Below are 13,230 nucleotides of genomic sequence, written 5' to 3'. Positions count from 1 at the left end.
AGAAAGGGGAACCCTCCTCCACTGTTGGTGGGAATGCAAGCTGGTGCAGCCACTCTGGAAAACTGTATGGAGGTTCCTCAAAAAGTTGAAAATAGAGCTACCATATGATCCAGCAATTGCACTACTGGGTATTTACCCCAAAAATTGTCATTGATTTTTGTTCTTTATTGCTTGAAATACAGATTTCAGTTTTCTCTTGTTTTTTTAAATCTGTTGCACTGTTTTTATCTTAAACCTGCTCCCTTTCTCGGTCAGATCTCCACTTAGGATGTGCTCTTCTTTCAGAGAATTTGCATCTTTTTATGTATGTTTAAAATGTAAAGCAAGCTGTTCTAAACATTTTCCTCTGTTTCCCCATTTTCTCTTTTTCATAAATGTACTTATTTTCTGTCCCTTAGTTAAGCTTTAATATTTTATCCACAGGCCCCATAATATTGGAATCTTTTTCCTTCTAGAAGAGCTCTGTCCAAATCCAATGTTTCCTTTGTTTCTCTAACTGCCTTCTTGGCTGCTGATATAATATCCCTTTGTATCACTCTATTTGGGCTGCTATAACCAAATACCACCGACTGGGTGGCTTAAACAGAAATCTATTTCTCACAGTTTTGGAGCCTGGAAGTTCAAGATCAGGGTGCCGGTGGGGTGCATTTCTGGTGAGGCTTCTCTCTTAAGCTTGTAGGTAGCCCCTTCTCACGGTGTCTTCACGTGCTTTTTTGTGTGTGCACATTCCTGGTGCCTCTCTCCTTATATGGACACCGGTCCTGCTGGATCAGGAGTCCCCTCTTATGACCTCATTTAACCTTAATTATCTCCTTAAAGGCCTTGTCTCCAAATACAGTCACATTGGGAGTTCAGGCTTCAATATACGAATTTTGGGGAACACAATTCAGTCTGTAACACCTTTTCAGGGCAAGTTGAGGTTTTCAGCCTTAGGCTGTGTCCTAAGTCATCCATTGAGGTCTAATTCTGGACTGAGGAGGGAGCTTCTCTTTCCTACCTATATACACCCTTATTTTGATGAAGAGAACCAATTCCTGAGAGACTGAGTTGATAAGTGCTTGATTCAAAGAAGTAACTAGAGCAATTCCAAGTTCCTGGAACTCCTCTTATTAGGAGCTGGTATCAAGCCCAGCCTTCTCCCAGCCCAAGCTATCTCTAAATAGGAGTCTCTAAGAGTGTGGGCCCTACATGCACTTCTTCCTTCTTCTGCTTCCCTTCTTTATTTTTAGAAAGTATATTATTTCTGATCCTCCTCTTGTTTTTACTCTTAAGGACTGGGTTCCTCAGAAAACATGAATTGACTCCTGACTCCCATGAATAGGTGAGCTCTTACTGTGGGAATCACAGCTTTTGCTCCTGACTTCCTGCCCATTTGTTTCAGAAGTCAGAGTGTAAGGACACAGCATCCTTCAGTGCACCTTCCATGTGGTAGTTGGAGGAAAGTCCTCCTAGCTTAAAATAAGAGTATCATTTAAAAATATTTTTTAGGGGGGCCCCTGGGTGGCTCTGTCAGTTAAGCGTCTGACTCTTGATTTCAGCTCACGTCATGATCTCAGGGTCATGGGATCAAGCCCCTCAGTGGGGAGTCTGCTTAAGGATTTTCTCTCTCCCCCTGTCCCATGTGCACACTCTTGCTCTCTCTCAAATAATAAATCTTTAAAAAATACTTTTGGTGTGTTCATATGTATTTTCATAGGGAATTGGGGAGGTGGGGATGGAAGAGACAGGCCTCCTACCCCTCCCTTCCTGATGCTCTATCAGAGCCTTGTGCTAATTAAAGAACTCACTCCAAGTACGGAAGCTGGTCTTCAGAATGGGTCACAATGCCTGGGAGGCAACACCATTTGGCTGGGTGAATGGTGCTCATAGCTCTTCTCTGAGGAGGGTCATCTCTTCTTCTGTGCTGTTTTCCAGCTTGGAATCCTGTGACCTAACTACAGTTTGCTGTCTAAATATCTCTAAGGCTCTCGTCAGAAGCCAGAGCCTGAGATTTCTGAATTTGTCGACCAATCACCTATTGGATTATGGGATCAAGCTGTTGTGTGAGGCCTTAGGACATCCCAAGTGTCACCTAGAGAGACTATCGTTAGTCTTGCTGATCTGTTTTCCCTGGGGTCCTTCTGTGCAGTCTTGTGTGGCTTAGTGAAGAGCTGAAAGGGCAAAACTGCTTGGGCCTTGACACCACTTGGCTCATTTGTGAAGCCTGGATGAACTCTACATGAAGGCCGCCTTTGCTTCCTCTTTTATTTGACTTTTAAATGCTGCTTTTCTTCATGACTGCTTATTTTTACTATTTTCCTCCTTCTCCCCTCCCCTGTACATAGTTGCAGTGGCATTTGTAATTTCAGTAGGTTTGAAAAGGTTGATTCTATGGTAGAGGTGTAGGGGCTGTTAAGTACCAGCTAGTGTCCCTGCAAAGGAGAAGAGAAACAGGAACTTTGGGATTTGACTGATCCCTTCCCGTCTGTTTCTCCTTCAGCCTAGAAAGCTGTGGCCTCACAGTAGCTGGTTGTGAGGCTCTTTCTTTGGCCCTCATCAGCAACAAAAGGTTGACACATTTGTGCTTGGCAGACAACATCCTGGGAGATGATGGAGTAAAGCTTGTGAGTGATACTTTGAAAAATCCACAGTGCAATCTCCAGAGCCTCATGTAAGAGTCTACTAGTTTTCATCCTTCTGATGTATATTACATTTTTAAATATATCTTATTTTTTTTTAAGATTTTATTTATTTGAGAGACAGCGAGCACGAGCAGGGGGAGGGGCAGAAGGAGAGGGACAAGCAGACTCCCCACTGATCCGGGGAGCCTGATTCAGGGCTCCATCCCAGGACCGGGAGATCATGACCTGAGTGAAAGGCAGGCACTTAACTCACTGAGCCACCCAGGCACCCCCTTGCCACACTTTAAATACTTGGTTGTGGAGGGACATTTCTATCACTGCAGAAAGTTCTATGGGACAGTGCTATCTGAGATCTGACAGGAGGGGGATTTCAGTACTTTACAAATCAGAACACAACAGCAGTTCAACTGAAAGGTCTCACATTTATTACTGAACCAACTTACTGGGGTAGAGGCATAGTAACAGAGAAAAATCATTTCCCTGATAAAACATGTGTATTGGCCAGGTAGGAGGGATGTTTATAGAGTGATAGAATAGGAACACGTGGGAAAAAAAAAGATAGGAACATGTGATCTTCATGAAGCTTAAACACGTGTGCCATCTCATGAAGTGCGATGCCTTATAGGCCCAGCTTGGTTCTTCTCCAGTGACGCCTCTTGGAGTTGTACCTAATTTTATTACCGGTTTTCATCTGAATCCACTGGGGAATGGGACGATTCTGCTTTTGTTTCTTGGCCAGGAATCTCTTGATTCTGAAAGTCTTGTGAGAAGACATGGCGAGGAACGGTCAACCACACACCAGGATGACAGCGAAAAGGAGAAAAAAGCTGAAATATATTTTAAAAGGGAGAATGTTACACACATATTCTGTCCCTTGCTTTTTCCCTTCTGTTATCCATAATGATAATGAAAATGACAAGGATGATGGTATTAATAACTGCCATTTATTCTGTCCTTACTCTGTGCTGGGCCCTATGCTAAATTGGTTTAATCTGTACAAAAGTACCTGTTGGTGTCAAATTGGCCACCTGAGTTCTAAGTGCATCATTGGACAGGTAGGAAATGTGAGGCTTAGAAAGATTATGTTGCTTGCCTAATGCTCATAAGAAGATAATGGATTCAGGACTAAAGTCTGCCTGTCCAGCTCCATATTCTGGGCTTAGAACAGGTAAATACATATGAACACCATTAAACAGAACTGTAGCATCCCATGGTATGGCTGGATCAGTGTGATTATTTTCTTCATTGCTCTTAGACAATTTTAGACATGGAATTGATACCAAAATTTTTATCAGATGTGGTTAAATTTTCTCCAGATTGTTCATATTTCCTCGGCAGTCTAGTGGCCTGTATTTTAACATCTTCACTGGGTATCTACTATTTTTTTTAATCAGTATTATTTAGATAATTGAAAATAACTAAAAATAATTTGATTTTGAGCATCTTTTCTAATGTTTTTGGCCTTTAGTATTCTAGGAATTGCCTCTTCATAGGCTCAATTTTCCTCTGGATGTTTTCTGTTATGTATGTTATATACTATGGTTATTAATAGTAAATATACATTATAACCATTATTTTTTATATATTGCAAAAAATTTACCTAGCATATTGCTGTATTCCTAACTTTCTTATGATCATTTTTAGAGTACAGAAGTTTAAAATTTTTGTGAAGTCAAATTATCTTCCTCCTCATAACTTCTCAAAGTTTTGTCGTAATTGAAAATATCTTTCTTTAAAAAAAAAACTGTCATACACTTTATGGTTTAATTTTTGAAATGTTAAATTATCCCTAATTTGTTATAAGGCTTAAACCTCCCCCATATGTCAGGTCTGCCTTCCCAAATTATTTATGGTATAATAGATCTTTTCCCTACTGATTGTATGTACAAAAAGTACTTTATTGTGATTACTCTCATTCCGTTCCATATGCCTGCTCTTCTGGTCTATGTAGCTACTTCTGCAATAGGGCACTGTATTTATGCACAGTGTAAAGAGGTTAACATTTCATTTATAGTAACAAACATTCTGAAGAACATGGATCCAGTATGTGCAATTTGGTGCAAACCTAAGTATCCCAAGTGAGACTGGCAAAGAGGTAATAAGGGAAGAGGGTATTCGATGAGATGAGTGTTGGCAAACACATGTAAGGGACAAGAGCATGAAATCTCAAAGATAAAAACCTCTGGGCAGTAAAGCAGTGATTCCATCTTTGCTCACACTGTCCTTCCTATAGGCTGAGGCGTTGCCACTTCGCTTAGCAGTGAACATCTCTCATCTGCTCTCCTGCGCAACAAGAGCCTGACACATCTGGATCTGGGGTCAAACTGGCTGCAAGATGATGGAGTAAAGCTTCTGTGTGATGCCTTTCCGCATCCAAGCTGTCACCTTCAGGACCTGGAGTAGGTTTTCTGTTACTTTCCTTTGGGTGCTTTCACTACTGTGAGGGCAGGGGAGATGAGCAAAGAAGGGATGAGCTAAGTGTCAGAAAAAAGAATAAACAGCTAATTCCCTCTCTCTCCCCTTGCCTGAGACAAGCTGGGGAAGTACGTTCATCAGATTTTTCTTAAACAGTTACTACAGTAATTCAATCTCCCTCAGGGAAGGAGAACCAGAGACAACAGACTGAACAGCAGCCATTTTATGTATTTTTTTGGTTGTACCCCCAATGAGGGACACACTCCTCTGCTGCCTTACATCCATGAGGCAGAAATTGTGCTCTATTAGTTGTTCTTTCTTCAGTTCAGGTTTATAACTAGGTCAGCTTCTAAAGAAACTAGGAAGGGAATTTTTTTTCTTCTGGAGTATGCATGCACGAGTGGGGTGGCCGGGACAGAGGCTGAGAATCTCAAGCAGACTCCATGCCCTGCAAGAAGCCATACGTGGGGCTCTATCTCATGACCCTGAGATTGTGACCTGAGCAGAAATCAAGAGTTGAATGTTTAATGGACTAAGCCACCCAGGCACCCACTAGGAAGAGAATTTTTTAAAAATACCAACAAGTCAGTCATCATTAAACAACTGCTTTTATTCTTATTATGTTCTCTCTTATTTTGTGGGTGGGTATACACACATGTATGGTACGTGTATATGTAATTGTGATTACTGTATAGATAGGACTTTGGGGTTCCTTTACATAGGATAGTATTTTAGAATCATTTACATACTTACATACAGTTCTCTTATTGGATATCGAATATATTCAGTATATATTCAATATCTTATTGTATATTCAATATCCTATTGAAAAATGGATGCACTATATTGAGTATTTAATATTTCATTATGTGAATACTGTGGCTAGAGTGAAGCAACATAGAGTTGTCACTTAGTGATCTCAGCTCACTTTCCCACCAGGGCCTCCCATGGGACTAGTCACCTGGGTGAGTCACTAAGGGTCTAACCTCCAGCACTGCTTTTTTTTTTTTTTTTTTTTTTTTTTTAGAACTATAAACTCTAGATGGTTAGTATATCCAGAGGTGTTTGCCTTGACTGGACTGACTCAGGATAACCAAATTTCCACAAGAGTTTAATAGTTTTTTTTTTTTCAAGTTTTTTTATTTATTTGACAGAGACAGACACAGTGAGAGGGGGAACACAAGCAGGGGTGAGGGAGAAGCAGGCCTCCCGCTGAGCAGGGAGCCCGATGCGGGGCTCAATCCCAGGACCCCGGGATCATGACTGAGCCACCCAGGCGCCCCTAATAGTTGATTGTTACATTGGTGAACACCAAGGTGATTGAACCCTTGAGTCCAATAAGTACCTGTACTTTCTTTAGGAAAACATATACAATGTGATTCTCTGAAGTTTCCTTGATTATTATTCAACTGGAAGACAAAATTTTACTTCATGGAAATTATCGTTAAATCCAATACCTTTATTTTAACCACAATTTCTAAGTGACCTATACACACAAGATGTTTGCTTAGTTCACTTTCTCTCCTTACTATTGCTGTAAACACATAGACAAATCTGTGCTGTTAGCTACTTTCATAGCCTGTATGCAGGCCGTGCCAATTCTCTCAACTAAAATTTACAACAAATATAAGCTACATTCTGAGGGCATTAAAGATTATTACTAAGGTGATGCACTTGCCCTTCAGTAACTCATCAAATGCTGATGGCAGGGAAATAAATGCAAAGCCAATTAAAACATAGTGCATGTATTATTATAAGATAAAAGTCCCAAGGAGCAAGGAGTGGGACAGAGGGGACTGAGTTACCTTAGCCTTGAAAGATGAAGAGGATTTTGTTGGGTGCAGAGATCACTGGCAGAAGGTAGGAAGAGAGAAGGGACATGAAGATAGATGTGGTAGATTTGGAAAAAAAAAAATAGAGGGGTATGCTTGATGAATAGGATGGGGATGAAATATGGAAAGCGAACACTTGAGGGCAGATTGTGAATGCTCTTGAATGCCCTACAGAGGATTGAAGGAAATATCTTCATATATGTAGTCTGCTGCTTCTTGGAAAACAGCACTTTAGGATAGATTCCTGGAAAGTTTTTTTTAATTTCAAAAATATATTAGAAACGGAAAGCACAGAGATCTGTGGGTTCCTTGGGTAAACTTCTATCCTTTTTTTTTTTTTTTTTTTAGTTTTGAGGGAGAATTTTTTTTAGTTTTCTGGGAGTTTTTTTCTCCCAGAAAAAAGTGTTTATACCCTTGATTTGGGAAGCTTGGTGGACAAAACCTATTTGTGGGAGAAAGCAGCTTTACCCACTGTTGTTGTTGTTTTTTTTTTTTCCTGCTCATTAAGAAATCCCATTTGTTTCTGCTGGTAATATTAGACATTCCTCTGTGCGTCCTGGACTGTGGAGAGAAAAGGGTCAGGAAAAAGGCTCAGATACCTCAGCTTCTCTCCTAGGAATAAATTAATGAAGCTTCACAACTGAAGGTCTCACCTCTTTTGTATTTCTTGCAGACTGATGGGCTGCGTTCTTACTAGTACGTGTTGTCTGGATCTGGCTTCTGCTATTCTGAACAACTCACACCTGCAGAGCCTGGACCTTGGATACCTGCAGGATGATGGAGGAAAAATTCTGTATGAGGCTTTGAGACATCCAAACTGCAATATTCAGAGGCTTGGGTGAGTTCAGTTTTCCATCAGGAAAATGATACCTATTTGGTGGCTAGTGTGGCTAGAAGAAATTTAGTACATGAGAGAGTATGATAAATGGGATAGAAAGTAAGTTAGTCTCAGAAATCAGAATCTGAATTTCAAATATATGGATCAATGTGTATTATGTGATGTTAGTATTGAAGCCGTATTTCACATTTCTTTGTGTCCTCCTTAGTGCCTTGGACAGAGTAGGTATTAAGTAAATGGTACTTGCTTTAAGGTCTTCCATGTTCTATCATTCTTCAGATATTCTATCTGTCTTTGAATTTTTCTAATTAAAGTGAAGATCTTGGGGCACCTAGGTGGCTCCGTTGGTTAAGTGCCAGGCTCTTGATTTCAGCTCAGGTCATGATATCAGGGTCATGAGATTGAGCTCCAAGTAAGGCTCCACACTGGGTGTGGAGCCTGCTTAAGATTCTCTCTCTCACTCTCTCCCTCTGCCCCTCCTCCCCCACCCCAGCTTGTGCTAGATCTCTCGCACATGCGCTCTTTCGCAAAAACAAAACAAAACGACTGGCAAAATCTTATCTGGAAAAATGCTATCTATCCTTTTTTTATTTTTTAAGATTTTATTTATCTTAGAGGGAGAGAATGAGCAGGGGGTGGGGAAGAGGCAGAGCGAGAGAGAGAGAGCGTGAGCGAGAGAGAGAGAGAGAGAAGAGGGAGAGAATCCCAAGCCGACTCCATGCGTTGAGCCTGATGCAGGGCTTGAGCTCATGACCCTGAGATCATGACCTGAGCTGAAACCAAGAGTTGGATAGTTAACCCATTGAGTCATATAGGCGCCCTGCTATTTATGCTCTTAAGGAGCCTGTGGTCTAATAAAACCTTATCCTATGTTTTGAGTACTTTTTATGTTCAATCATATATTGTTTAGGTTTTTTTTTTTTTAAATCTTGAACGGATATTGGCTAGTACATTTTTACTTATATAGCATGAATTACTGACTTCTGGGTCAAGAATTTTGCTCCATATGTGGGAAACCCAAATATTAGATGTCTCCCTGACTCTTACAAGAAAGTGCTGCTTTACCTATGTATCCATTGACTGTTTATATATTTTTATCACAATGATGATACTGTAACTATTGGGTCTGGAATTTAATTTTATCCTGCATTATAACCTAGTAAGTTAGCCTATCAATATTTCCTGGATACTGGCAGGAAACAGAGAATCCCATCAGAGACCGAGGACTTTATTACTCCTAGCATTGCAGCATAAGCACTACTGTTTCTGTGTCCATTTCCTTTGTCCCCCAAGTCCCACAGGGTGGATGTGGACAGCTCGGATGGACACCTGCACATGGTAGTGGGTTACATCCTAGGAGAGAAACATGGAGCTTGAGAGACCCACCATTTTATAGCAGGCACTAAGCAAGCCTGCTCTTTGTCCTGGAGGGAGACATTACCTCATCCCTCGAGGCTGCTTACTGCACACACACCTTAGGAAATGGCCCAAGTGAAGAGTTGTCAGGGTCTTGCATTTTTGTCAATGAAATATGTAGGAGAGCAAAATACTCCTCATAATATTCATCCCTTTTCTCTGCACAGTACAGTCTTGGTTAATTTTCACATGGATATGCCATTCCACTGGCCACTCTCATTAATCTGACCAACAGAAGCCGGGGCCAAATCTGTTCAATTTGTCTCCTACACAGTTTAATTAGGGCCACCATCATTAGGACTCCAAGCACAGGATGAGGTCAAATTGCAGTGTTGATTTCAGCTGTGCCCTCAGCATCCTAGATTCAGACAACTGAGTGAGACCCAGAGAGGACAAATAGGTTTTGTTATCGATTACAACTCATGAAAGGGGGTTTGGGTTGACCTGCTGATCTTGGTATCGTAATAATGGTATGGTAATAAAGGGAGCAAAAGGGGCGCCTGGGTGGCTCAGTTGTTAAGCATCTGCCTTCGGCTCAGGTCATGATCCCAGGGTCCTGAGATCAAGCCCCACTTCGGGCTCCCTGCTCCGCGGGAAGCCGGCTTCTCCCTCTCCCTCTCCCCTTGCTTGTGTTCCTGCTCTCGCTGTGTCTCTCTCTGTCAAATAAATAAATAAAATCTTTAGAAAAAAAAAAGGGGGGGGAGCAAAAAATTGGGCCAAACCAGTCCCATCCCCAATAAAGAGAATTCAGGGGTCCATACCTCCACATAAAACAGACAGCTCACTCCAATGTGGGATGTGTTGTTCTACTGACTTGGGTCACCATTACAGTAGTTTGGTCATGTCAGGTGGGTAGGCAGTGTCGCTAAATAGTTACAGCTGCCTTGTTAGCCATACGTGGCATAACTCAGAGCTGTACTGGCGTCAGGAGAAGCTTATGCGTTGGTATCAGTCAGACTGAGACGAGGTTGTACCGGCTGTGTTTGTACACATGTGACAGGGGTCCAGGTTTGGGGGCTGCCACTGATGACATCAGGCACAGCAGAATAGTTAGGACCTGCCACGCCCACTTGAGATTTTGCATTTTCACGGCATGTGGACAAACTCGGCAGCAGGTCAGATTGCCAGCTGCAGCTGTACTGAAGCAGACCACTAATTTTGCCAGGCAGCAGTGTTGGGTCTAGGGAAGGAAGAGGAGTCATTAATTGTCCTTCCTACTCCCTGCACCTTCCAGGTTCTGAGCTGTTCCTTCCCCAGGTATTGGTGTCACTGCCCCTCCCACAGTCGTGAAATGAGCGTGTCCCATCCCATTGCCTTTAACTTGGCTTTTTCTCCAATCACCCCTAAAGATCTGCCTATGTTCATCTGTTTGTTTCTGAAATTCCACGAGTGAAATCCTACAGTATTCATCTGTCTTTGATTTATTTCCCTTAGCATAATACTCTCTAGCTCCATTCATTGTTGCAAATGGCAAGACTTCATTTTGATGGCTGAACAATATTCTGGTGTGTGTGTGTGAGACACACACATATACACACCACATCTTCATTATCTATTCATCAGTCGATGGACACTTGGGCTCTTTCCATAATTTCACTATTGTTGATAATGCTGCCATAAACCCCGGGGTGCATGTATCCCTTTGAATCAGTGTTTTGCTGTCCTTTGAGTAAATACCTAGTAGTGCAATTGCTGGATTGTGAGATTAAAAAAGAGAGAGAGGGGCAAATGTAAAACAACTCTTAATGATAGAGAACAAACCGAGGGTTGATGGAGGGAAGTGGGTGGGGGATGGGCCAGATGGGTGACGGATATTAGGAGGGCACTTGTTGTGATGAGCACTAGGTGTTGTATGTAGGTGATGAATCACTAAATTCTACACCTGAAACAAATATTATGCTGTATGTTAACTGAAATTTAAATAAGAACTTAAAGAAAGAATGTTTATATACAGAAAAAAAATAAAGATCTGCCAAGTTCATATTTTAAACATTTTCACTATGAAATATAAAATACATACAAACAAGCAAATAAAACTTTTAAAAAAATGTGCATAACCTCATCCAGGTCAGTAAATTGAATTTGCCCAGGAAACTAAATTCCCTTACTCCTCCCTTATAAATTGCTTCTTCCCTCCTCCCTAAGAAGTAACCATTATCCTGATTTTTGTGGCCATTATTTATCAGTACAGTGACTGTGAGTGTATATAGTCCTAAGCAGTATATTGTTGAATTTTGCCAGGTTTTGCATTTTATATACAGGGAATCCTACTCTATATTCTTTTGTGTTATGATTTTTTTTTGCTCATTGTTATGAGTTTGTCATCCAGTTGTTTCATGTAGTTGTAGTTAATTTTTATCGCAGTTAAGTATTCCAGTGAATTCCATACCACAAACTATGTAACCATTCTATTATAGGTGGACTTTAGTGTTGTTTTCATTTATTTTATGACCAGTGCTGCTGATGAATATTTCAGTAATGAATTCTGAGGCACATACGTATATATTTATCTAGGGTAAATAGGGGTGGATTTGTTACATCATGGGGAAAAGGTCTTTAAATTGATCAGATATTGTCAAAAAGATGGTACAAATTTATTCTGCCCCTGGTAATGTATTATAGTTCCTGTTCTCTATTCTTGCCATTTTGTCTGACTTTATTTTTAAAGTTTTAGTGAATCAGGTGTGTTTTGGCATCTCATTGTGGTTTTAATTTATATGTGTCTGGTTAAAGAGGTTCAACACCTTTTCAGATGCTTAATAGCCATTTGGATTTCCTCTTTTGTCAAGTTCCTTTTTTACTTATTCATTTTTCCATTCAGTGATCCATTTTTACCCTTACTGATTTGTAGGGTTTTTTTTTTTTCCTCCAATATATTCTGGTTATAAACCCTTGTCACTTATATATGTGACAATAACTTGGGCTTTTCTTTCCACTCTTTATGGTGCCTTTTATGGAACTGAAGAACTTAATTGTAACGTCAGATTATTCTTTTATTGTTAGCGCTTTTTGTAATTGTTCAGGACATTTTTCCTGACACTGGGATTACAAAGACATTCTACTATTTTCTAAATGTAAAAGGCAACTTATGAAGCATTTGAGACTTTAAAATATGGTTGGAGGTCAGTCCAATTTAATATTTTTCCTATGTGGATACTCATCTTTTCTGGCAAAATTTATTGACTCTTTTTCTTTCCTCACTGTTTGGCAGGGCCACCTTTGTTATAAATCAAGTCTTCATTGGTGCATGGGTCTGTTGCTGGGTTCTCCCTTTGCATTTCCAAACAAAATTTTAAATATCGGCTTACTAAGTTACACAGACTGCACATGAACCTCCCCATGTACTCGTACCTACCCATATGCTGACACTTTGATTGGAATTGCATTGAATCTATCAATTATGATAGATCCTTGTTTACTTAGCTCTATCAATAAAGCTTAGGAATTTTTCCTGTAGTGGCCCTCTATTTTGCTGTTTAACTTTATTTCTAAGTACTTGCTATATTGCAATACTATTTGGAAATGGGTATTTTTTTTTTTAAAGATTTAATTTATTTGACAGAAAGAGAGCACAAGCAGGGGGAGCGGCAGGCAGAGGGAGAAGCAGACTCCCCGCTGAGCGAGGGGCCTGATGCGGGACTTGATCCCAGGACCCCGGGGTCATGACCCGAGCCAAAGGCAGAGGATTAACTGACCGAGCCACCCAGGCGTCCTTGTTTTACTGTTCTTAAGTTCTTGAGCTGGATGCTTAGCTCATAAATATTTCCTCCTTTTCCAACACTTAAGGGTGTGACTTTTCCTTCAAATTATTGCATTAACTCCATGCTATAATTGATACTATATGTAGCATTTATTTTTGAGGCTAAAATATTTAACTCCCCTTATTATTTTTTTTCTTCAATCCATTGGTTATTTTAAAGTGTATTCCTCAATTTGCAGACATAAGAGGGGTTTCTTGTCATCTTTTTATATTTAATCTCTAGCACTGTGGTCTGAGAACATACTGTACATGATTACAGTTCTTTGAAATCTGTTATTTGCTTGATGACCCAGTATGTAGTCCGTTTTTATACATGTACCATAATGCACTTAAAATGAAGAGTTGTTG

The 13,230-nt window shown here is 40.5% G+C and overlaps 2 protein-coding genes across 2 annotated transcripts in view; one reads left to right on the top strand and one right to left on the bottom strand.

Annotated features, from left to right (window-relative positions):
* Positions 1–13,230, top strand: part of NLRP14 (NLR family pyrin domain containing 14) — a gene marked incomplete at its 5' end in the record, with an annotated part of 32,430 nt that overhangs the window by 15,354 nt on the left and 3,846 nt on the right. Inside the window, 5 exon segments of the mRNA XM_031041781.2 lie at positions 1,915–2,085; positions 2,480–2,650; positions 4,855–4,872; positions 4,874–5,020; positions 7,542–7,706. Coding sequence (XP_030897641.2) covers positions 1,915–2,085; positions 2,480–2,650; positions 4,855–4,872; positions 4,874–5,020; positions 7,542–7,706 — 672 coding nt within the window.
* Positions 3,024–7,611, bottom strand: LOC102741612 (large ribosomal subunit protein eL39-like). Its single transcript, XM_081798673.1, has 2 exons — positions 7,522–7,611; positions 3,024–3,448 (listed from the first exon to the last, which is right to left on the bottom strand). The coding sequence occupies exon 2, from the start codon at positions 3,394–3,396 to the stop codon at positions 3,241–3,243; it is 156 nt and encodes a 51-aa protein (XP_081654799.1). The 5' UTR covers positions 3,397–3,448; positions 7,522–7,611; the 3' UTR covers positions 3,024–3,240.

The sequence above is a fragment of the Leptonychotes weddellii genome, chromosome 11 (genome assembly GCF_054177405.1).
Source record: "Leptonychotes weddellii isolate Sample4059 chromosome 11, ASM5417740v2, whole genome shotgun sequence".
NCBI classification, from domain to species: Eukaryota; Metazoa; Chordata; class Mammalia; order Carnivora; family Phocidae; genus Leptonychotes; species Leptonychotes weddellii.
This window is presented reverse-complemented; position numbering and strand designations above follow the sequence as displayed.